The 25,516-nt window shown below is 52.7% G+C and overlaps 1 protein-coding gene across 1 annotated transcript in view; it reads left to right on the top strand.

The window, feature by feature from the left end:
- The first annotated feature begins 4,629 nt into the window (after positions 1-4,629).
- TBC1D2B (TBC1 domain family member 2B) overlaps positions 4,630-25,516 on the top strand; it is a 54,945-nt gene continuing 34,058 nt past the window's right edge. The window contains exons 1-2 of the mRNA XM_012927719.2: positions 4,630-5,046; positions 25,198-25,354. Coding sequence (XP_012783173.2) covers positions 4,681-5,046; positions 25,198-25,354 — 523 coding nt within the window. The 5' untranslated portion in view covers positions 4,630-4,680. The remainder of the gene's footprint in view (positions 5,047-25,197; positions 25,355-25,516) is intronic.

Here is a 25,516-nt window from a genome sequence, read left to right as displayed (position 1 = left end):
CCAAAACTCGAGCTGAGCTGTAAAGGGCAATCACATGGTAAACGCCCCGGGGAGGTGGGCCTCTGGAAGATAATTGAGTGCAAAGAGGTCAGAGGTTGGGGATGGTGGCTGCACAAGGAGAGGGGGAGATCTGAGCCGGGACATGGTCTTACCCTGGGTGTCCCTCCCACCCTGGGACCCTGCAAAGTCCCCATAGCAAGAACGCCCTCCCTAAGACCCGGCAGAGTAGCCTAGTGGCTAAAGTCCTCGCCTTGCATGCTCCGGAATCCAATATGGGCTTTGGTTTGTGTCCCGGCTGCTCTACTTCCCATCCAGCTCCCTGCTTGTGGCCTGGGAAACCAGTCGAGGATGGCCCAAAGCCCTGGAACCCTGCCAGTGTGTGGGGGACCGGAAGAGGCTCCTGGCTCCTGACTTTGGATCAGCTCAGCTCTGGCTGTTGCAGTCACTTGGGGAGTGAATCATTGGAGGGAAGATCTTCTCTGTCTTTCCTTCTCTCTGACTTTCCAATAAAAATAAATAAATCTTCAAAAAAAAGAAGGCCCTCTTTAGAGGTGGCTGCAGACGTAATTGTCAGCCTATGGAACCAGTATCCTTACCACTCCTTGGTTGTTTAGTACACCACCCGTGAGGTGCTGTGGCATAGTGGGCTAAGCTTCTGTGCCTGTGGCACTCGAATCCCATATGGGTGCCAGTTGGAGTCCTGGCTGCTCCACTTCTGATCCAGCTCCTCGCTTATGGCCTGGGAAAGCAAGCAGAGTATAGCACAAATCCTTGGAATCCTCTCTGCACCCATATAGGAAACCCAGAAGAAGCTCCTGGCTTCTGGCTTCAGCTCGGCTCAGCTCTGGCCATTGTGGCTATTTGGACAGTGAACGAACTGATGGAAGATCTTTCTATCTATCTTTCCTTCTCTCTCTGTAAAATCTGCCTTTCAAATAAAATAAAAAATAAAAAATTTTAAGAAAGTACTTAGTTCCATGATAGCAACTGGCAATGGACCAAGAAGGACTGGGGTTGTGGCACAGCTGGCTAAGCTGATCCTTGTAATGCCAATGGTCTGCATAGAGCACTGGTTCCAGTCTTGGCTGCCCTGCTTACATCCAGCTCCTTGCTGATGGGCCTGGGAAAGCAGCAGAAGATGGCCCAAGTGCTTGGGCCAGTGCACTCACATGGGTGACCTGGATGGAAATTCCAGCTCCTGGCTTTGACTTGGACCAGCCGTGGCCATTGTGGACATTTGGGAAAGTGTACCAGCTGATGGCAAGATCTGTTTACTCTCTCTCTTTCTCTGTCACTCCACCTTTCATATAAAGAAACAAAATCTGGGCCCAGCGGTGTGGCCTAGCGGCTAAAGTCCTCGCCTTGAACGCCCCAGGATCCCATATGGGCGCCGGTTGTAATCCCGGCAGCTCCACTTCCCATCCAGTTCTCTGCTTGTGGCCTGGGAAAGCAGTCGAGGACGGCCCAGAGCACTGGGACCCTGCACCTGCATGGCAGACCCGGAGGAGGTTCCTGGTTCCCGGCTTCGGATCAGCGCGCACCGGCCATTGCGGCTCACTTGGGGAGTGAATCATTGGATGGAAGATCTTCCTCTCTGTCTCTCCTCCTCTGTGTATATCTGACTGTAATAGAAATAAATAAATCTTTAAAAAAAAAAAGAAAAGAAAAAAAGAAACAAAATCTTACTAGATGGAGTAAGACATGCACTGAGGAAGGACAGGCACTTCCCAGGACTGAGATAGCTCAGGAATTTCCATGCAGGAGGGCAGTGGCTGGGGGGAATCTGGTGTGCAAGGACGGGAAATGGAGGCTAAAGCTATGAAAATTGCACAAACTATCCAAAGATGGGGGCAGGTGCTGAGGAATCAGCCAAAGGTCTCCCTTCCCAGACCCCTGCAGCTCACCATCAGACAGTTGGAGGAGTGGAGAAGCCTGGGGAAGGTACTGGGGATGGGATCCACAGGGGAGTGCCCCCCCTAGGGAGTCACCAGGGCTGGTCCAAGTGGGCAGAGACTTGGGGACCCTCCTGCCAAGAGGTTTCTGCTGGCTCTGAGGCCTCCACACTCTCCACTGTCACTGGGGTCCTGGGCTTGGGACTGAGCAAACTTCCCTAGCTGGAGCCTGGGGCTAGTGCCTCCCTCAGAGACAGGCTGAGAGCTCACACCAAGCCAATGGAGCATCTGTGGGCCAAGAAACAGAGGCAGTTGCCATTGATAACAGTGCAATTAAATGCCCACAAAGTGAAACAGTCCATCAGCTTCCCAGGAAATCAGAAAAATGTGATGACCTGTGGAACATTCAAGAAGCCTGCATCCCACATTGGAGGGATGCTTGCCTGGGTTCAGGGCTTGGCTCTCCTTCTGATCCAGCTTTCTACAAATGTGTACCCTGAGAGGCAGCAGGGGAAGGCTACAGAATTTGGGTTCCCCACCCATACAATAGACCCACATTGAATTCTGGGGGTTCCTGGCTTTGATCTGGCCCAGCTCCAGTTGTTGTGGGCATTTGGGGACGGGGGTGTGAATCAGCAGATGGAAGATCCCTGCCTCTCAAAGAAAGAAATGTTTTAAATGTCATAAACTGAAAACAATGTGTGGGTTGGGTTTTCCCCCTCTTGGCCAGAATTCCCACATAGACACAAGGATTGCCAAGAAATTGTAAGTTCACATGAATAACTTCCAGACAATATCTTCACAATTATAGAGATTCCTTCAGTTTTTAAAATTTATTTATTTTTATTGGAAAGGTAAAATTTACAGAGAAGGCCAAAATGGCCGGAGCTAAGCCAATCTAAAGCCAGGAGCCACAAGCTTCTTCTGGGTCTCCCACAGGGGTGCAGGGCCTTGGGCTATCCTCTATTGTTTTCCCAGACCATAAGCAGGGAACTGGATAGGAAGTGGAACTGCTGGGACATGAAACAGCATCCATCTGGGATGCTGACACTTGAAGGTGGAGGATTAGCCAATTGAGCCAACATGCCAGACCCTCTCCACCACCGCCTTAAGCAGTTTCTTAAACTGCTTCATTTATTTGAAAGGCAGGCACTCAAACACACAAAGAGACAGAGAAGAGAGATTTATCAGCTAGCTTAGTTTTCAAATGCTCACAACAGCCAAGGTTGGGCCAGGCTGAAGCTGGGAGCCAGGTTCTCCTTGGGGGGAGGACCAGGGCCCCAAGTACATGAGCCATCACTGCTGCCTTTTATAGTGCGGATCCGCAGGAAGCACAGCCGGGACTCCAACCAGCCACTCCAACACGGATATGGATATAGGCACCCCAAGTAGCTGTATTAACTACTGTGCCAAGCTACTGCCCCCGCCCCCATCTAACACGAGAAAAAAGAGAGAGAGAGAGAGAGAGAGACGCACGTTTGCTCTGGGATGGGTGTTTGCTGTGGCCTCTGAAAGGAGGTCGGGAGGAGGCTTGGCCTTTTGGTGCAGTGAGCGCAGATGCAGGAGACAAACCTCAGCTCCGAGCAGGGCAGGGCAGGGTGGGGGGTGGTATCAACCACTCTGGTTCCCAGCCCAGGTGGGCTACGCCCACATTCTCTGCCCTCTACCTCCCCTCTCTAAAGCTGGCCTTCCTCACACCTACCAGGAACCCCACAGTGCCTGGCTGTTTGTTCTGGGATCCCTGCAGCCTCACCATTCTCCCCAGGGGGACCTCCTCTCCTGCACCTGCCCCTTCACCTCTCAGCTGCATCACACCCCTACCCTGACAAGCCAGTCACAGCCCCTCATGGGGCCGGTGGTGAGGCCCAAGAGGGACTGGTGGTCCCCTGGCCTCCCCTCCCCCTAGTTGGCTGACCCAGGAGGACAGCAACAGTGGCCCAAGGAATCGGACAGCTGCACACAGAGCACCTGGCCAAGCCTTTTCGCATTAACAGGCCACCGTGGCTACTGCCAGCGTCTAAGAGACTGAGGGGAGCAGTGGTCGCACAGCTCTGGGACAGGAGACAGATCCCCGAGTGTGACTTGGGAGCTCTCTGCATTATGGGTAGACACGGTGAAGGTGTGGCCATCCTTGCCAGGTGACAGCTGACACTCGGCCTGCAGGTGGCTGGCTGGTTGGCTGGGTGATGAGAGCTTGCTCTTCCTTACCCCCCCCCCCCCCCGCCACTCCATGACCCATGCGACTCCGTGTCCACGTCAGAAAGCTGGCTTTTCCTCTGTGAGGATTTTTGTTTCTGTGTCAAGCTAGAAGGGCGAGAGACATGGAGCGGATTCGGCCTCTCAGAGATGTAGCATCCAAGTTTCTTTTCCTTCTCTGGCTGAGGCCACACTTACCGCCGTTTCTTCCGCCTTTCTTTCACCTCAGCCAAGCCTTCTGGTCACTTCTTCAGGCCCACCTGCCCTGGAACGTCCCAGTACCCTACACCACCACCTGTCCCCTCCTTCCTCGCCGGACTACAAGGGGACAGTTCGGGTGAGTTAACACAGAAAGCACAAGGAGTCCCACATTGCGCTCCTACTCACCCCCACCCACCCCATCCACCCGTGGGTGCCGCAGTTCCCGCCCAGAGCCCCTGGAGGGTGGGCGGGCCCGGGGGTGGGACTACAAGTTCCAGGAGGCCTTGCGCGCCCGCGGCCGTGCGGAGAGCGGGGCGACGAGAGGGGGCGCAGCGGCGGCGGCGCGCGGGGAGGCGCGGGGGCACCGGCTGTGGGCGCGCGGGGACGGGCGATGCTGGGGCCCGGAGCCGGGGCCCGGGCAGAGGAAGGCGGCGCTGGCGGGAGCGAGGGCGCGGCGTTGGCGGAGCCCGGCACGGGCGCTGGCGGCGGGCGGGAGCCGGCGCGGCTGTGCGGCTACCTGCAGAAGCTGTCGGGCAAGGGCCCTCTGCGCGGCTACCGCAGCCGCTGGTTCGTGTTCGACGCGCGCCGCTGCTACCTCTACTACTTCAAGAGCCCTCAGGACGCGCTGCCCCTCGGCCACCTGGACATCGCCGACGCCTGCTTCAGCTACCAGGGCCCCGACGAGGCGGCCGAGGCGGGCGCTGAGCCGCCCGCGCACTTCCAGGTACACAGCGCCGGAGCAGTGACGGTGCTCAAGGTAGGGACGCGCGCCGCAGCCGCCCCACCCTTCCAGCCTGTCTTCCCCCCCTACTTCTTCCCCACACACCCTCTGGCTTCCTAGCTCACGTCCTAACCTCGGCTCTCCAGCCCTCCTAGCCCCGCCACCTATCCCAGTGCGTGACCCGGTGCAAGCCCCCAACCCCTCCCCAGGCACCTTTATCTGTAGGCTTGTCTCTGTCCTGGGCGCAGCTGTAGCAGCTGCCTGGGAGGGATGTGGGGATCGAAGGTGACACCCTGAGCCCGCTTCGGGAGGTTGCTGCACTCAGGGCTGGAAGCAGAGAGAGCTCTTGCAGGTGTCCGTTTCCCCACCCCCAACCCTGGCTGCCCTTCCAGGGTACCACCCTCTTTCCCCCTCCTCCCACGCCCCTAGCCAGCAGCACAGCTCCGTTTGCTTGCTCCCTGGGGACACCTTTGCACATTTGAGGCTCCTAGAATCTTCCTTAACTAAGCACAGGGAGGGTGAAAATTTTGGAGACGTTGGGGAGACGCTCTTCTGGGTCCTTGGGAGTCCCTAGGGGGCTGCACCCCTTGTCTCCCAGAAGCTGTCCTGCCTGCTGCACGCTGGCTGCTGGATCCCGGACCCAGGGCGGCTTGTCTCCCTGCCTTGCTCCCTGCTGTTCCTGTGTCTCCACCCTCGCTCTTCTCTCTGACTTCTCTTCCTTATTGCAAGCTCTGGGCTGTCTCCAAGCTGGCCAAGTGGATAGTGGAGCCAGCCAGCACCCCCCTCCCCTTTGTGTACAGGGGCTGTTCCCAGAGCCAGCAGCAGCTGGAGCGGCTCCCCCAAGTCTGTCTTGGAGCTCTAAGCTCTCAGCTTTTGCCAATGTGTGCCGCAGGGTCTGATTTCCTGTGCTCCTGCAGGCCCCTCCTCCTGTCCCTTCTGGTGGGGTGCAGCTGGCTCCTTGGAGGCAGTTCCCCTAGGGCGTGTGTGTGTGTGTGTGTGTGTGTGTGTAAACAGGGGGCCGACTCTCAGGAATGTCACCTAATGCTGAGGCCTCTCCTTTGCATGTGAGGACCACCCCTGAATCTGATGAATTTCCTGTGGAATTGCTCATTAAGAAAGAACAGGGCATCCTGTTTCACATTCTGTCACGTGACAGTAGAGCTTTCTTACTACATTTTTGGCCAGAAAAAAAGAGGGGAGGGAATTAAGAGACCCTGAGGCCTAAGGACAAACAGTTGGCTTTAATTTCAGGCAAACTTGAACTTGCATCAGCTGTGTGTGACACATTCCATAGTCTCTCTGTCCTGTACTCCCTCGTTGGAAGGTCGTGAGGATCCTAAGGTATTGGGTGAGAGTGGCTGGCATGTAGTATCGGTCCACACGACGTACAGTAGTCCATATGGAATCCTTGTGATGTGTCCTGAGTTGCGACATGGCCCTGCAGTGGAATATTGCATGGTGGTGAACGGAAAGGAACCAGAGCTGCTGTTGTCTTTCTGGGTGACTTTCAGACATCAGGCTGAGCAAGAAGTAAGGAGCTGCAGAATGATTCCCTGTGGGTCCGTGCCATGAATGGAGCAGTTAAGATGATGTAAGACAGCACTAGGGATCCTAAGAGTGCATGCTGTGTGGCTTGGGGGCGGGATCTGCAGGCAGGCCCGGAGCCCTGCACCCATGGGGTACTCACCTGTGATGGAAAGGAAGGGCTGTGAGAGGGTGAGCTGGGTGACCTAGAGCCCATATGGGATCTCAGCGCCTGCAAAAGAAGGACTTTAGCCATTCGGCTGTGGCGTCGGGCCCTCTGCAGTGTTTTATTCTGGGTGGGTGGTGGATGCCCCAGTGTTTGCTACCTTATTCTACTCATCCTATTGCAGATTCAGACATAATGTTTTCTTAAATATCTAAAGATTTGACTTATTACAGTTCTTCCACATGGTGGAGGGGGCCCATGCACTCAGACTATCCTCTGCTGCTTTTCCAGACCATCAGCAAGAAGCTGAGTTGGAAGTGGAGTAGCCAGGACTTGAACTGGTGTCCATGTGGGATGCTGGCGTTGCAGGTGGTGTCTTTTTTTTTTTTTTTAAACAACTGATTTATTTTTTAGGATTTATCTATTTATTTTTTTTTTTTATTACAAAATCAGATATACAGAGAGGAGGAGAGAAAGAGAGGAAGATCCTCCATCCGATGATTCACTCCCCAAGTGAGCTGCAACGGCCAGTGCGCGCCAACCCGAAGCCGGGAACCAGGAACCTCTTCCAGGTCTCCCACGCGGGTGCAGGGTCCCAAAGCATTGGGCCATCCTCAACTGCTTTCCCAGGCCACAAGCAGGGAGCTGGATGGGAAGTGGAGCTGCCGGGATTAGAACCAGCGCCGATATGGGACCCCGGTGCGTTCAAGGCGAGGACTTTAGCCGCTAGGCCATGCCGCTGGGCCCTGCAGGTGGTGTCTTAACTTACTGCACCTCAGCACCAGCCACCCTCTTCCTCTGCAAGCCATGTGTTAGTCTCTGCACAAGGCCAGAAGTGGAAATACTGGCCTACATGAAATTCACTGACCCCCATGAATATGCATTGGGAAATATTTTTTTGTGTAAAACACATTTGGTCCTGGAGTAAGCGAGGGTGTCTGGGCCAAGGGAGACCATGGCAAGACTCCCTGGAGCTGGCAGAGGGCGTGTTTCCAGCAAGCTGGATTTCAGTGTATAGCCATTCCCTTTGCATTGAAGGAGTAAAGATTGTAGGTGATAAAGGCGAAGATTGCCTTTCAGACCCAGGAGCTGATTCCCTTCCCTCTGGGGCAGCCTAGCCCCCCAGAGTCAGGAGTAGAGGCGGGAGACTGTCATCAGAAGAGACCCCAGCGCCCTCCAGCTTGAGCAGGCTGTGTGTCATCGACAGATGCCGGATCTTCCCACAGAGGGATTCCAAAGCAAAGGGCCATCCTTGGTGTGTACTGCAGTATGAGATGGTTCTCGTTTTAAAGCATCTGTCCAGCTTCTCACAAAGCTGTGGTTCTGTTGGCTTTTTCACGGTGTTTTATTGCTGAAGTCTTAACGAAAGCCGATATCGGAATTTCTTGGTCATCTGCTCTCTCCCTGAACTCAGGGATTGCGTCCAGGGCCTGTTTTACAGATGTGGAGCGGGGGCCAGATCAGGGAGGCTCAGGGGCCAGGACAGAGGGCTCCTGAGGCCAGGGCAGGGAGGGTCCAGAGGCCAGGGCAGGGGGCTCCTGGGGTCGGATCAGGGGTCCCGCTTTGAAGTCAGCAGGCTGGGTAGGGACCCCACAGAAGCAGAGGCTCCAGAGCCAGGAGCATTGAGAATGTGAAGTGTCTCCCTGTCTTTTCAGTTCAGACAGACAAAGCTCACACCCCAGGGCCCCCAGCAGCTGATGCTGGGCCAAGGCCAGAGCTGGGAGCTGGCACTGCAGTTAGGACTCCATCTCCTGCTGCCACTCAGGATCTGTGTTAATGGGAAGCTGGAAGTGGAAGTGGAGCGGAGACTTGAACCCAGGTGTGCTGCTGTGGGCTATAGGCATCCCAGCCTGTCTTGACCACTGTACCCAGGGCCTGCCTCTTGCTTGTCTCATTTCAGCCGTGGGTTGTTTTGGGGTAGTGAGGTATAGAGGTTTGTCCTCTGGCCACACTCTGTGTCTGTCCTTCCCACACAGTAAGCATATGCCAGGAGCGGTTTTTCTTATTGCCTGCTTCTTTCCCAGCCCCTGGAGATCGTGTTACTGGGGATTTGGGAGTTGCTGCAAGGATCTGGGCAATGATCCTATGTGTGTGTGTGTGTGTGTGTGTGTGTGTGTAGGAGTGCCAAAGTCCCGTCCCCCAGCTGGAATCCCAATTCCCCAGCATGCTGGCCCTCGGGGGACCGAGAGCGTGTGACTCCTCTCTTCAGCCCTGTGCCCCATCCCAGGAACAAGCTACGCGGCACTCGCCTCCCTCCGCTGTGGTTAGCATAGTCAGTCGGTGCTCACGTGGACATGTGTGTTGGTTTCCTAGTCCTATGTAAACGGACGGCTATGCGCCCCTGTTCTAATACCACTGTTGTGGGAAGAAGGCGCTTTCTGGAGTGGGAAACTGATTTCAGCTTTGTGAGAGCTACCTAGTAGCTTGGGTCAGCCTGGTGGGTAAGGATCAGGCCAGATGGGTGAGCCAGCCTTCCGGTCATGTTACTCTGCCCCGGTTAAGTACTGCTCCACAGAGGTGTCTACATCTTTACACTCCAGAACTTAACTTTTCTCTGGTTTGTCCTGGTGTCTTGGTTAGCAAGTTCCTGTGAGGCAGCTGCAGCACCTCCCCCACCCTGGGGTGCTGCAGTGACTTTCCACCTCCTACTACCTTGTACTGTGGCCTCACCTGGGGTGGTTTCAACCTGCTCCATGCCCCCAGAAGAATGCTGTGTGTGTGCTCAGCTCCCCAATGTTTGTGGACCACACCCCCAAACTCAGAAGCTGACGCCCTGACTCAGAATGGGCAGGGATTGGGAGGTGGTGCCTGCACATGGGGCACCAGCTTCGTGAGTGGGATTCAGGCCTTTGTGAAAGAGACCCTTCTCTCTCTACCTGTGAGAAATGTGGCAAAGGCAGCCCTTTGCAAATCAGGAGGAGTGTCCCCAGGGACACATCTGAGCGGTGAGCTGTACATGACTGTGCTCGAGCTGCCCATGTGGGGTTTCTGTCCCAGCAGTCTGGGCCTGCCCAGACTGGGTACCCAGGGACATGTGTGTTGAACGAACGAATAAGTGAATAGAAGGTGGTCCTGCAGGGAGCTTCGGTTTTTGTTGTCAGCTGTCAGCCTGTAGAACTCCAGCATGTGCAAAGATTTCAGACAATCCGATGGTTTTTGGACTCTTGTGTCATGCCGTGCAGCCAGGCTGCTGGACTCCGAGGCTGCTGCTGTAGTAGGTGCAAACCCCAAGTAAAGGCTGGACCATGAATCTTGGCCCTGTGCAGGTGGAGTATCTGCCACTCTGTACGTGGTGGGTGTGGCTACCTTCCAGTGCTTACAAATGGACCCCTAAACCCAAATTTTGTCATGAAACATTTTATTTCATTTTATTTCCAGCCATTATTTGCTCACAGGTGGTACAAAAAAAAAATAAGAGCTGTGGATTGGCGTGACCCTTAAGCTGTAGGTCACTTAGAAGGTTAGGGACGACCCCACTGGGAAGTGAAGGTGGAGCTGCAGTGTTATGAGGGCTGAGTCATGTGAACCGCAGCAGGGGAGGGGAAGTGGAGGCTGCATGGACAGGAGATGGCCGGGACAGAGGCCCTTCACCTTGAGGCTGTGTGTGGGACCCAGTTGGCCCAAAGGGGTGCAGGAGACACAGCTGGAGGAGGGGGTGGGCCTGCCTCTCTGCACCTTCCCTCTGCTGGAAGGGGGCTGACCTAGTTCATGACTTTTCCATTTCCCTAGAAGGCCCATCTCTTCATGCCGTCCCTTTGGGAGTGTGGATTTTAGGGGACACTGATGCTCACACCGTAGCACCTATGGTTCAGCCATGTGCAGTATTTGTATGAAGTCGTGATCTGGGATTGTTTGTATATTGAGGAGTAGAAGAATTTATGCTACAGATGGATTTGAAAGTAGAGAAGCAACAGCGTTGAAGATCTTCCTGGCAGGTCCATCTTAAACACTGTGGCTGCCCAATAGCCTCCAGGCCCCTGAGGCGGTGTCCCAGGGGTCAGCCCCTGAGGGTCGGGTTTCCTGAGTGGCTCTCATGTCCCTCACCACCTGCCTAAATGCCTGCCACCCCTCGGATGTTTGGGAGGTGTTTGTTGCCTACCTGAGTGCCTTGAGCCCTCATATCCATGTGGGGGAGAGAGAGACAGAGGGAGGCAGAGGCAGAGAATGTGCGTGCAAAGTTGCTTACAGTGTCTATGTATTTAGAGAATGTCTTTGAGCATCTGCTATGCTCTCAGCATCCTGCTTCTTGCTGCAGGTACAACAGCCCCATTTTTCCACTGATTTGAAAAACTGCCATACCAGGTTAAGACTTTAGAGATAGGTGAGGGCCTGATATTATCAAGGGATTACAAGAGCTCTTAAAAACAAACAAACACACACCATGAAAACCCACTTGGGAGAGGGTCCTGTCTGCAGCACTTGGCCGTTAGAGGCCCAAGGATGTTGGGCCTCTGAGCAGGGCTGGCGTCTTGCCTGGGAGTGAAAGGATAGGGCATCCTGAACATAAAACACTTAATTTGGCTGTGACCCTTCCCCCACCCCCATTCCTGGTCGGCACTTATCCATTTGTCCAGTTATGTTGGATGACAGGCCAGTGCTATCAGAGATGTTGATCTTGGATTACGGGAATTGTTTCCAGGCTGCCAGCCCGCACTTCCTTTTCCCTTGCCAGTTCTCTGGGACCTGCAGGGGAGGCTATGCCTGCACCCTGGCCTTGATTAGGCAAAGCCCTGCCCTACTGCTGCCTGTGGCCCCCTGGGGAGCTGCTTGAGTGACCCTGAGGGGTGTCAGGCCAGAGTAAGAATAGGGGAGGGGGGCAGCCCGCCCTGCCACCAGTGAAGGAAGTGAGTTCCTTGGCCAGCTGGTGACGACGCTGGCGCCTGCACCTCCAGATAGCCTGAGTAATATCTTGGTGTTCTAAACCCCATGATCTGTGCCCCAGAGATCCCCATGTCCCTCTGCCAAGGCCTTCTCCTGCCAGGTGGAAGCATGGGCCCTTGGCTGTTCTTGGGGCCTGCTCTCCAGCCCCAGGAGGAAGCAACTTTGTGAGCTTTCTAGGGGACCCTGCAGCTCACCCTGTGCTCTGTCCCAGCTGGCCTGCCACACAGACCTGCTTCCATCTCTGCCCTCGGAACCTGGTTTTTGAATGCCAAGTGGGAGAGACACCTTCTGTCTGCAGGTCACAGGTGCAGTGTAGGGCTCCACCGCTGGTGGGTGGGGGTCAGGTGAAACTCAGGATCTGCGTGTCTGCTCAGCATTGCGGGTCCTGCCTGTCCTCCAGGTCCTGGGTGACCGTTCTCCTGGCACTGCAGGGAAGGCTGGCCCTGATGCACAGAGGCTGGAACTCACCAAGCAGTGAGTGAGCCATTGAAGTGCCAACCTTGTCTCCTGTGGTTTGCAGCTGCCATGACCTCTTTGCATTCTGAGTTTCTATGCTGCAGGGTGATGGTTTGGGGCCAGGTTCTCTGTCAGCCGTGAAGTTTCTGCTTCCCTTGCTGGCTTTTCAGGCTGTGGCCAAGACCACATGCTCGGGGTACCCATGAGCATTGGGAGGAAGTACTTAGAGGGCATTAGTACCACCTGGCATCTTTGGTGTTCCTGGGAGGGTGAATTTTTATTTTATTTATCTAAAGGCAGAGAGAGAAAAATAGTTCTCTCATCTGTTGGTTCATTCACCAAATGCTTGCATAATCATGGTTGGGCTAGGCTGAAACCAGGAGATGTGAACTCAGTCCAGATATCTCTTATGGGTGGCAGGAATCCAGATACTAAGCCATCACTGGTGCCTCCCAGGGTGCATGTTAGCAGGAAGCTGGATTAAGGAGACAGAGCCAAGGATTGAATCCGGGTACTCCAGTATAGGATGTGGACATCTTAACTTCTTTACTAAATGCCTGCTCCTAAAGTTTCTTTTTTTAAAAGATGGAGAAACAGAGAGAGAGGGAGAAAAGAATCTGTCAACTGCTTCACTTCCCAAATGGCCACAACAGCTGAGGCTGGGCTAGGCTGAAGTCGGAAGCTTCAAGCTTCGTTTGGGTCTCCCATGTGGGTGCAGGGATACTAGTACTTGGGCCATGTTCTGCTGCTTTCCCAGGTGCATTAGCAGACAGCTGGATTGGAAGTAGAGCTGCCAGGAGTACCAGTACCCATATTGGAATCCTGGCATTGCATGTAATGGCTTAACCAACTATGCCACAACTCCAGCCCTAGATATCTCTACATATGAAGAAAGAGAAAGGAGCTGCAAGGAGCCAGATTGGGACCAAACAGTGGATGCCTCATGGTTTCCCATATGAGACGAGGGATGAGCAAGAGCATTGTGTGGGGGAGGACTCTCTGCGGAGGCCTCCCCTGGCCACTTTTCTGCTGAAGTTCTGATTGACCTCAAAACAGTCTTCTGATCGAATGCCATGGTCCACTGGCTTCTGGGAAAATCGCGAGCATCTCAGGACTCTGTTGCCGTGGTGACCCCCATTGCTTGGTAGCGTTGCTTTGGTTATGCTTTATCTTCAGGGTGGTACTGGGAAAACCAGGCTTTCTCCTCCTGTCACAGCGCTGGGAAGAAGTGCTTCAGGTCTTGATCCTGCTTGTTTGAAGGTTGTGCCTTGTTCTGCCACTCACTGAGTGAGCGGCGCCCCTGGTGTTGGACACCATTTCTGCGATGAACAGCACTTCTCTTCAGGACACTGACACAGTTACGTATTTTTTCTCTCCTACATACATGAGGGTAGGTTCCACTTCAGCTTCCGATCATCACTGCCTAAGTGGAGTTGTCCCCGTTTGCAAACTGCTGACTTCTTCAGGGCCTCACCTCCATAAGCTTTTCACAAAGTGACGCCGGTTTCTCCATTCCATCCAAGCTTCACCATCAGTGTGACATTTCTTCCTGTTTCTGTCTCAGCAGAATTCATGTCTGCCTCCTCAGGGGCCCTATTCCAAGCCCGTATCTTCTCCCTGCCAGTGTGTCCAGCTCAATTCTCTTCATTCTTGTTGTGATAAGCTAATAGGAGTTTAGTTTGTTGCAAAAATGCTTGTTTTGAAATCTATGCATAGTTTTTTTTTATGCTCTGTGTTTTCTATAAACTTTTTCAAGACCCCGCTTGTAGGAGGCCTACCTGGCACTCCCACAAGAGACACCAGTTCTGCCTAAGGAGACTTCTGGGAAGTGACATGGCTCCTGGACACCGCAGGCAGGCTCCTGGGACCAGCCCACCCCAAATCCTCGCTGGGTAGACCCTGTCCCCATTCTCCAGTCTCCTACACTCTGTGTGAAGTCAATTGGTTGGTCATTTTACCTCGGGTTTTAAATTGCAAAATATTGGGTGAGAGTGATGTGGCACAGGTGTGGGAGGCTACTTCACACTGCGGTGGTGAGCCGTTGCCTGTGGCCAAGTCCAGCTGGCTGCTGGGGATTGTTCAAGGCGGCACTGATAGGGAGCCGTGGGAACTGGGGCCCTGGGGTGCTTGCAGACCATGTCTTCCCTTTCTGTCTGGGCTGCTGGCCCAGAGCAGGGGCTTGGTCCTGCCTCCTGTTGGTGGGTGGTCCTCCTCAAGGTCCCCACTTCCTTATTCTGACCCCTTTTCCTAGTTGTTACCCTCTGTGAAGTGGTTAACAAAGGTCCTCCCCAATAAGTGGCTTATTAAAAGGAGGTGCTTGGCATTAGGGATGGCTGAGGTCTTCACTGCCACCTCCCAGAACGGACAGCTAGTATGGCATCTTCCCGGGGGGGGCTCCCAGCTCCTTCCAGACTCTCCAAGGAAGGGGATCTGAGCTGATGGAAAGGAGTTGGGGGCAGGAGTCCAGCCTGGTGGTTCAGGTTCCACTTCTGAGTATCTGACTTCTGTTCCTTGCTCTGGCTCCTGGAGCCTGAGCTCCAGCTAGTGCAGACTCTGCAAGGCAGCATGATGCTGCATTGAGTCTGTCCTGGAGGTCTGGGTCGAGGTGTGATGGCGCGTCACCAAGTCCCTGTGCTGGGGGCCCTGGATCAAGTTCTTGGTCTTGGGGTCCTGGCGAGGGCTGCTGTGGGCATTTGGGGGAGGACCCAGCAGATGGGCACACACGCTCACTCTGCCTCTGAAAGAACAGCAGGATCCAGGCAGTGATGTCCTGTGAAGCTGCTCATTTTCGAGCATTCAGCTTCCCCGAGACTGGGAGGCCCCCTCAGGCATTCTCTGGCTTCCCAGGAAAACCAGCATTTTTTCATGGTACTGAGCCAGATCCTGGGGGATTGTTTCCTGGCTCCTGATTTTGAAACAAAGAGAAATCTGGAACCTAATGTTATTTATCAAAGTGGGGCTGTTTTGTCATGTTCTTTTCCATCTGAGTTTTATTTTGCACTGTCAGGAGGCTCATGTTATTCTTGAACTTTTTTTTTTTTTTATAATTGCGTATAAGAGAATTGCCTTAGACATTTCTTGGAGATCCCACAGTACTTGTTTAAGTTTCTGCAACAAAAATTCCTTCATGATGAGTAGCCATTGGCATCCTTTTGGTAACACATTGGAGTCAAGCCATCCATGCAATTTCCCTGACCTTCTGTGAGGCTGTGGACCCAGCGTGTGTATGCCTGTGCTGTGACCTCAATCCTGATGCTCTTCCAGCTTTCTGAGACCTCGCCCTCGGGGGTCACGCGCCCTCAGACTAGTGACACCGCTGGGACCCCCAGGCTCCACGTCCAGACCAGCACAGCACACTTACTGTGTTAGGAACTTTGCTGTGGAATGAGGTCATCAACGTTTCGTATTTCAGGAAAGCCACGGAGGAACTTCTGATTCCTGCTGAAATGCTGAGAAGGTATTTTTGTCTGCAACTCCTCTTCCTCTTGATAGAAAGTAGCACAGCCAAGGTTTGGCTTTCAGTCATGCCAGCCAGCCAGCCGGCTGGCCGTGAGATCTTGGGTCACTGTGATGATGTGGTTAGTCGATACTCACTGGGTCTTGACTGTGTGCAGAGTACTCTTTAAACATTTTCGTTTAATTTTTTGAGAGGCAAAGGGACAGGCAGAACTCTGCAGCACCTGGGACTGGGACAGGCTGAGCTGGGAACACAATCCAGCTCTCTCTTGTGGGATGGTAGGGGCCCAATCGCAAGAGCTGGCCCTCCTTCCTCCCAGGATCTGCAGGAGCAGGAAACTTGAGCCAGCAGCCGCCGCTGTTTTTGCACCTGGGCGTTGTGCCATGGGATGGGGGTGTCTTCATGGCTAGGCCCACACCCTCTGCTGAACCTAGTGTGTGCCAATACATTTCACCCTCACAGTGACACTGCACAGTGTCTGCTTCGGGTCAGTGTGAAGGGGAGGCCTTGACCCAGCCAGCAAGTGGCTGAGCTGGGATGGGAACCCATGGGTCCAGGGTCCGTGGCTGGCAGGCGATAACTCTTTTGGGAAACTTGTGCAAGTGAAATGATTGTATATATAAAGTGAAAGTGCAATACAAGTTTAATTAGTGGTCATTAATATGCAGATGTAGGTAATGAAAGAGTCTGTGATTTTATTACAGTTATATGAAGTAAATGGCTGATACATTGGTGAGTAGAACGTGGTTAAGGTTATTTCTGACGCTGTGGTTTCATGCATTTTTTTGTTTTCTACATTCTCTTTAGCTAATGTGAGTGGTCGTTGTGACAGTTTAGCCTGAGCATGTTTCTGCCTAGTGCTGATGACGCTTGGCACCCCCACACGGAGCCCCTTGGTTGGGCTCCTGGCCCCAGATCCTGCCTGTGGCTGTTTCCAGCGCAGAGCCCTGGGGGCAGCAGCAGTGGGTTTCTGCCTCCTGTGTGGGAAACCCAATTTGAGTTCCTGGCTGTTGCAAACCTGTGGAGAATGAGCCAGTGACTAGGAGCTCTCTCTGTGTGTCTGTCTCTCTGTGTGTCTCTTTCTCTTCTGTTCAAATCAGGAACATTGTAAAAAAAAATTAATGAAAATAAGTGGGTGTTGTGGGACTGCTTAACGCCTGTGATTGCAGTGCATGCACCTCACATCAGAATGCTGGTTTGAGGGGCCTGGTGCGGTGGCCTAGCGGCTAAAGTCCTCGCCTTGAATGCACTGGGATCCCATATGGGCGCCAGTACTAATCGCGGCAGCTCCACTTCCCATCTAGCTCCCTGTTTGTGGCCTGGGAAAGCAGTTGAGGACGGCCCAAGGCTTTGGGACCCTGCACCTGTGTGGGTTGGAGATCTAGAGGAAGTTCCTGACTCCTGGCTTCGGATTGGCACAGCACCGGCCCGTTGTGGTCACTTGGGGAGTGAATCATCGGACGGAAGATTTCCTCTCTGTCTCTCCTCCTCTCTGTATATCTGACTTTGTAATAAAAATAAATAAATCTTACAAAAAAAAGTAAAGAATGCTGGTTTGAGTCCTGGCTACTAGGCTTCGGATCTAACGTCCTGCCAGTGTGTACCCTGGGAAGCAGTGGATGATGGCTCAAGTCCCTGGGCTCCTGCCACCCATGACTTTCTGAGTCCTAGCTTTGCCCTGGTCCAGGCCTGGCTGTCCATTTGTGGAGTGAGCCGGTGGTTGAAATCTCTGCGTCTCTCTGTATTATTCTGCCTTCTGGATAGGTGAAAATAAATATAAATCAAACATTTAAAGAATAGTACAGATTAATGGAGCCCAGCCAACAGGCAGGTGGGCCTTAGTTCAGTGGAGTGGATGGCAATGCCAGGCAGTGGCCTGGAGGTCCTGCCACCTGCTCCAGGTCCTGGGAGCTGTTTTTGTTTTCCTCAGGTGTGGTGTTGTCTCATCTTTGTTGATGGCTTTCTTGGCATGCTTGCTTTGTGGGTTGAGGAAATGGATCTGCATAGCTTTATCTATAAATAGATCTCCGGGAGAACAGAGATGTCGGACCTAATGCTTCCTTCCGTGCTGCTGCTGCTGCTGTGGGAGAGGTGGCTGGTTGGCACAAGGAAATGAGTGTTGCCTGCCATGCCCAGGGCCTGGCCCCGGGGAGTGCCTGGCTACCAAAACCTCACCCCCCAACACACACACACACACACTTTAGGAGCCGGGCTAGATCTCATGGTGTTCACCCTGGCAGCCTCGTGGTGCTGGCTTTCCCCAAGGTCTCTTTCAGAGCCTGCCTCTGGGTGCCTCTGCTGTGCCTCTAATCCACGGGGAGGTCTGGCCTGTCCCTTTGCTGCTGGCAGCATTGGGTGGACATGTAAGCAGCTGTGGTTATGAGAGGCAGAAATAAGCCGTTTTCATTATGTAAGTGTTTTCTTCTGGTAATGTAATGGTTTTCATTTAATTCATTAGTCTATTAAGTCATGAGTTGAATTTGAATTCATTTTTCTGTTATGAAGGTTTCTCCACTAGGTCGTAATTCACAATGATTTTCTTTCTTTCCAGATGTTTACGCGATTGTCCTAATACTGTTTCATAATTAATACCTGTTAGTTTGATCTGAAGTACCACTTAAATTTTCTTCTACATACTTAGCCCTATGTTTTGGCAATGTAGTTTATAATTCTGGCTTTATGACATGTTTAGCTCTTTTATGGGGTAAAACCCCCACTTCCTCTGTCAAGTTTTTTTTTCTTATTTATTTATTTGAAAGGTAGACTTAGAAGGAGAATCAGAAGTCTTCCCAAATGCTGTTTTACTTCCCAGATGACCATAGTGGCTGGGGCTGTCCTATGCTGAAGGCAATAACTCCCTCAGGCCTCCCATTTGGGTGTCAAGGTCCTAAGTATATGGGCTGTCATCCACTACTTGCTGGTCACATGAGCAGGAAGCTGGATCAGAAGCAGAGTAGCCAGGAGTCAAACCCATGTTCATATGAGATGCTGGTTTTGCAAGTAGCAGCTTAACCGGCTGTGCCACAGCACCGGCCCCTCATTCAGTTTTCAAAGTTCTCTTCGGTGAGGCCGATTTTACAATCTCTGTCCTACTTTGAAGAACTTCTGTTGGACTTTTGACTTGTTTTTTTTTTTGTTGTTGTTGTTGTTGTTGTTTTTTAGAAGAAACTTTAACACGGAAGGATTTCTTAATTGGGTACTACCTGGGCAGTGCACGTTGATTGTAGGCATGAGTGTTCTCCTCACTGGGAGTCGCTGGTGTGGAAGAAAAGCAGTGGCTCCCGGGCAGGCGCCTAGCAGGTCCCAGGGCCCAGTGCTGGATCCCGAGGGCCCATTGCCAGAAGTGGCCCGCGGCAGGCAGCTCATCCACCTTTGCCGCCGGCATGGCCCGTGGTGTGTTCCCCCATTATTCTTGTGGGTTATTTTTTAGTTAGACACTCAGGAATGGGGCCGTGGGCCTGGGAGACGAACACTGCATGAATTACAGCTGCTGCTTCTTGTTTTTTAAAGATGTTATTATTTGTTTGAAAGGTAGAGTGATAGGAAAAGAGAGGATAGATATTTTGGCAACTGCTGAACTGCTGGTTCACTCCCACGTAACTGGACTGGGCCAGGGTGAAGCAAGGAGCTTGGAGCTCCAGCCAGGTCTCCCACGTGGGGAACTAAAGCACATGAGCTGTCACCCGCTCTTCCCACATGAGTTGGCGGTGAGCTAGATCAGAAGCCGGGTAACTAGGACCTTAGTGAGCACTCAGTTTCAGCTGCCAGTATTGCTAATGGCAGTTCACCCAGCTGCATCACTGCTCCAGCCCCATGTGGATCCTGTTACTCTTTTTTTTTTTTTAAATTTTAAGAGGATGTATGTATTTGAAAGGCAGAGTTACAGAGATCTTCCATCCACTGGCTCACTGCCCAAATGGCCATACCTGTCTGAGATAAGCCAGTCTGAAGCCAGGAACCCTGCAGGAGCTTCATCCTTGTCTCCCCTGTGGGTGGCAAGGGCCCATGCACATGGGTTGTCTTCCACTGCTTTCCCAAGTACGTTAGGACGGAGCTGGATTAGAAGTGGAGTAGCCAGGGCTTGAACTGGAGGCACATGGGATACTAGTACTACAGGTAGCGTCTTTACCTGTTACACCACAGTGCCAGCTCTTAATACTTCTATTTTTTTAAAGATTTATTTTATTTTTATTTGAAAGTCAGATGTACAGAGGAGAGGAGAGGCAGAGAGGAAGATCTTCCATCCGATGTTTCACTCCCCAAGCAGCCGCAACGGGCGGAGCTGAGCCAATCCAAAGCCAGGAGCCACAGGAGCCTCTTCCGGGTCTCCCATGCGGGTGCAGGGTCCCACCGTCCTCAACTGCTTTCCCAGGCCACAAGCAGGGATCTGGATGGGAAGCTGGGCTGCTGGAATTAGAACCAGCACCCATGTGGGATCCCAGCATATTCAAGGCGAGGACCTTAACCACTACACTCTTGCGTCAGGCCCAATACTTCTAATTTTAAAAAAGGTTTATGTGAATGTGTTGTTGTGGTATAACGGGTAAAGCCTCTGTTTGTAATGCCAACATCCCTTGTGGGTACCAGTTTATGTCTTAGCTGTTACGCTTCCCATCCTTCTGCCTGCAGATGGCCTTGGAAAAGCAGCAGCAGAAGGACCCAAGTGCTTGTCACCCATGTGGGAAGACCCAGATGGAGCTCCTGGATCCTGATTGTGGCTAATTCACCTAGGGGTTGCAGCTCTATGTGAACAAGTGAATGGAAGATCTCTCTGGCTTTCAGTTTATTGAAAAGAGAGGGAAAGACAGAGAGAGGAAAAAGTCTTCTACCTGTTTAATTCCACAAATATTTTTAACAGCTAGAGCCGGGCCAGGCTGAAGACAGGTGCCACAAGCTGCATCCTGGTCTCTGAGGCAGATGGCAGGGACCCAAGTAGTTGCACCTGCTTCTTCCGTCTCCCAGGTCATATTGCCAGGAACTTCATTATGTCCCACATGAATGCAGGGACTCAAACGCTTGAATCATCCTCTGCTGCTTTTCCCAGGCCTTTAGCAGGGAGCTGGATTGGAAGTGGAGCAACCGGGACTTGAACTGGCCCAAATAAATAAATAAACAGGCCCAAAATAAATAAATCTTAAAAAAATATATAAATCTATGTGGGCAGTGGATGTAGCCACATGGCAACGCCAGCATCCCATGTGAGTGCCAGTTCTTCCTCTCTGTCTCTCCTCCTCTCTCTATATATATCTGAGTTTCCAATAAAAATAAATAAATCTTTTTATTTTTTAAAAGATTTTATTGTTATTGGAAAGCCGGATATACAGAGAGGAGAGACAGAGAGGAAGATCTTCCGTCCAATGTTTCACTCCCCAAGTGAGCCGCAACGGGCTGGTGCTGCGCTGATCCGAAGCCGGGAACCTGGCACCTCTTCCGGGTCTCCCACGCGGGTGCAGTGTCCCAACGCATTGGGCCGTCCTCGACTGCTTTCCCAGGCCACAAGCAGGGAGCTGGATGGGAAGTGGAGCTGCCGGGATTAGAACCGGCGCCCATATGGGATCCTGGGGCGTTTAAGGCGAGGACTTTAGCCGCTAGGCCACGCCGCCGGGCCCGAAGATCTTTTCTCCAATAATTCACTCTCCAAGTGACCGCAATGGCCAGAGCTGAGCTGATCTGAAGCCAGGAGCCAGGAGCCTGGAGCCAGGAGCCTCTTCCAGGTCTTCCATGTGGGTGCAGGGTCCCAAGGCTTTGGGCCGTCCTTGACTGCTTTCCCAGGCCATAGGCAGGGATCTGGATGGGAAGCGGAGCTGCCGGGATACAAACCAGCACCCTTATGGGATCTCAGCACATGCAAGGTGAGGACTTTTTAACCACTCAGCTATCACGCTGGGCCCAGATTTATACTTTTAAATGTGCAAATCACCACATTAAAGGGGTGTAATGAGTTGCAATGGTACACTGTAAGGTATTCTAAAAATATTTCATTATGAGGCACTGGTGACATCTGTGCTGTGCTGCGTGGCTAGTGGATATTATGCTGAATGGTGAGGGCTGGTGTAGCTTGGTTTTATTGGGACTGGGGTGATCGTGAAGAGATGCGCTTGCCATTTCCTAGCTACTTGGACCGAGCAAGGCTGGATGGAAAGAAGTCCTGTGTTAAACATATGCTGAGTAGGGGACTAGTGTTGTGGCACAGTGGTACAGAAGCCTCCTGCAACGTTGGTCTCCCCTGTGGACGCTCAGTTTAGTCCTCCTGTTTTCCTTCTGATTGAATTCACTGCTAATGGCCTCGAAAAAGCAGCAGAGGACCTTCCAAATGTTTGGGTCGCTGTATCCATGTGGGAGGTCAAACAGAAGTTCCTGGCTCCTGGTTTTGGTCTAGCCCAGCCCTGGCTATTGGGGCCATCTGGAATGTGGAAGATCTCTCTTTTTTTCTCTCTCCTTGTCTTTCTGTAACTCCATCTTTCAAATAAATAAGTGGGACCTAGCATGGTAGCCTAGTGATTAAAGTCCTTGTCTTACATGTGCTGGGATCCCATAAGGGCGCCGGTTCATGTCCTGGCTGCTCCACTTACTACCCAGCTCCCTGCTTGTGGCCTGGGAAAGCAGTGGAGGACGGCCCAAAGCCTTGGGTCCCTGCACCCGCGTGGGAGACCTGGAACAAGCCATTGTGGCCACTTGGAGAGTGAATCAGTGGATGGAAGATCTTTCTCTCTTTCTCCTTCTCTCTGTAAAGTCTGACTTTCCAATAAGAATAAGTAAATCTCAACTAAATAAATGAATTTTTAAAACACAAAGAAATATAAAGTAGAGACCTCCTGCATGAAGGAGGTTGCACCCTTCGGGCCTGATCTTCACACCAGTTTGTGTCTGTCTCTGGTCACACTGCCTGAGGGGCAGGCCTTGGGGGCTCTTCCTGCCTTATAGGCATCCCAGGTGGTTCTGCCTGGCTTTGGGCCAGATGTGGACATCTCAGAGCTTGTCCTGTGATGGAGATTTCTTGCCCCGGGTATTTAGTATGAGATGATTAGCAGGTTACTCATTGTTTCCTGTTAGATTTAGTCCTCAGGGATTAAAAGAGAAGATTTTTCTTGTTTAAAAAAAGAAAAAGAGAAGCATTCATGGAGCCTGCACCCTGGGAGGTGGCCAGAGGCTTGTGAGTGATCTGAACCCAGAGAAGGCTGTGTGTGTGGCGCGAGGTGAGCAGGTAGAGGTCTGGCTGGGGCCGGCGGTGCCGGGAGGTTCTGCTCACCCCAGTCTGGGCGGTGAGGGGCCTGGTGGACAGAGGTGTTCACATGTAGGGCACACACGTACTCACCGGCACGCATGTGTGCACACATGGAAACTTGCCTCTGAGCGTGGCAGGTGGGGGTATCAGTGTCATTGGCTTACTGGGTGATCGAGACAAGTCACCCCTCTTCCTGGGCCTTTGTCTCTCATTTGTGGAAGGAGTGGGGAGGATGAATTGTGCGCTGGACCCTGGAAACAGTGGGTGCTGGGCCCTGTATGCTATGGGTGCTTGGCCCTGGACACAGTGAGCTCTGGGCCCTTCATGCAGTGAGCGCTGAGCCCTGGATGCAGTGGACTCTGGGCCCTGGATGCAGTGGGCGCTGGACCCTGGTTTGGGCCGCAGTTGTGCCTTGTTATTCATGACATGCCTTGTGTCTCCCTCCTGCCCACTTGCTGCCATGTATGCCTCCTCCTTGCTTTGCCCAGGCCAGCCCCACCTTGCATCATGTTCCCATCTGCTGCCCTTTCTCATGGCCACTGGTGATGGGTCTTTGCTGTGGGTTCCTGGCTTCTGGGCCTAAGCTCATATCCCCCTTTCCAAACTGCCCCTCGTTGTCTCTCACCAAATTGCCTGTCAGCACACTGGGTTCCTTGCAGGGCCTGGCCTTCCTACCTCTCAGGCCCCTCCCGCAGGGCCCTGTTTTGCTGTGGGCTTCCCTGATGCTACTCTTTGCCTGCAGCCCGGCCCCTTCTTTCCCACATGTCTGTTCGTGCCTATGTTCTCTTATGCATTGAGCTCCTGATAGGAGAGTGCGTTTGCCCTGGCCTTTCTGTGTTCAGTACATACCGACCAAGGATGTACCTGATGCTGAGCCACATGCAGGGGAGACGCAGGCCTCTTGGTGTCTGCCTGCTGGATAGAGTGTGACATGAAGCCAGGGCTTTGAGGTTTTTGCACCTGTAGCTGTCCTGAACTGTGGTGCCTTGGTCCTTGTCTGTGTTCCTCTTCTGCCAGCCCTGTGTCTCAGCACTGAGCACATCTGGAGCCTGCCCATTGGCTTGTCCTGCTTGCTGTGTAACCTTGCCTTCCAGATAAATAAATCAGTTTCTTTAAAAAAAAAAAAAAAGCTCAGAGAAGTTGAGTAAATGACTCAGTATCACACAGCTGATAAGCAGGATGTGACTGCTAAGGGCTCTGGCCAGCCCCACATGATCTCACTGTTGAACACAGAGCAGAGCTAAGCCCCAGGAGCCAGCAGTTCTGCAGCTGGCACAGCCTGGCTGTCTCTCGTCGTATGGAGTGCATTTGGAGTTGTCTTTGGTTTGGGGTGATCACGAATAAAGCATCACTAGGAGGTTTGTGTGAATGTGTGTTCTTGTGCCTCTCAGGCCCACATGTAGCAGTGGGGTGCCTGGGTAACTTAGCAGGTGGGAGCTGAGCTCCGTAAGGCTCTGCCAAGCTATTCTCGTGTCCCCACCCACACTGTGGGAGGCTCTGCCTGCCAGACACCCTGCTCAGTACTGTCAGCTCTGAAGGATATTTCCCTTTGTGGTAGGGGCGGGGCACCTTCTGCGTCCTTGGTGCCATCTCAGTGACTGAGGGCCCTGGTCACCATTTGGAGGGATGGGTGAGGCCCACAGCTGGTGGTCTCCAGGTGGAATTGCGAGCTGCTCAGAGCGGAGCACGGCAGGCTTTCCCGTCCTTTCCTGGACTGAGGAGGGCAATGCTGCAGGGTGTACCCTTCTGTGTTCAGGACAGAGAGGGCCATCTTGTGGGCTCTGCCTGTCGGAACCACTGTTTGCTTTGCCAGCTGTGACGAGCAGAAGCTGCCTTTCCCCTGACATGTCCTCCATCTGTTTCCCCCACCCACTTCTCATGCCAAGGTGCTCTGTCTGCTTATGAAGCACATTAAAAAAAATTTTTTTTATTTTTAAAAATTTATTTGAAAGGCAAAGTTACAGTGAGAGAGCTCTTCCATCTGCTTGCTCACTCCCCAAATGGCTACAGCAAACATGTTGAGCCAGGCCAAAGCCAGGAGCTAGGAGCTTCACCTGGGTCTCCCAAGTGGTGTAGGACCCAGGGATCTCAGCCATCCTCTGCTGCTTTCCCAAGTTCACCAGCAGGGAGCTGGATCAGAAGTGAAGTAGCTGGGACTCAGACTGACGCCTGATGGGATGCTGGTGCTGCAGGTAACTGCTACGCTACTGTGCTGGCCCCAGACAGTTTCTTTTGTTTTTTGATCTTTTTTTTTTTTTAAGTATTTATTTTTATTGGAAAATCCTCGACTACTTTCTCAGATCACAAACAGGGAGCTGGATGGGAAGCAGGGCCATTGGGACACGATTGATGCCCACATGAGATTATAGCACAAGTTCAAGGCGAGGACTTTAGCAGCTAGTCTACTATGCGGGGTCTTTTTTTTTTTTTAATTTTTATTGCATTGGTGGCCATGATGTTTTTTCTCCCTCTTTCCAGGCTCCTAACAGGCAGCTCATGACCTACTGGTTGCAGGAGCTTCAGCAGAAGAGATGGGAGTATTGCAACAACCTGGATGTGGCCAAGTGGGACAGCCGCTCTGCCCCAGCCCCTGGTGGGGAGTACCCCAAGGGCCTGGTGGCCAGAGACAACACAGGTGAGCCCCACGTATCAGGGGTGGGGGCAATGGGAAGAATCTGGTTACTCAACTTGGTGGTGGATGAAGATGGATCCAGAAGGAAAATTAGAGGAAAAATGCCCAATGGGCGAGCACCAGTCACTGCGGTTGCAGCCATTCATGTTCAGGCTTGAATGTGAC

Source organism: Ochotona princeps, chromosome 6, assembly GCF_030435755.1.
Source record: "Ochotona princeps isolate mOchPri1 chromosome 6, mOchPri1.hap1, whole genome shotgun sequence".
Classification (NCBI taxonomy): domain Eukaryota; kingdom Metazoa; phylum Chordata; class Mammalia; order Lagomorpha; family Ochotonidae; genus Ochotona; species Ochotona princeps.
The sequence above is the reverse complement of the archived record's forward strand: the minus strand, read 5'-3'. Positions and strand labels throughout refer to the sequence as shown.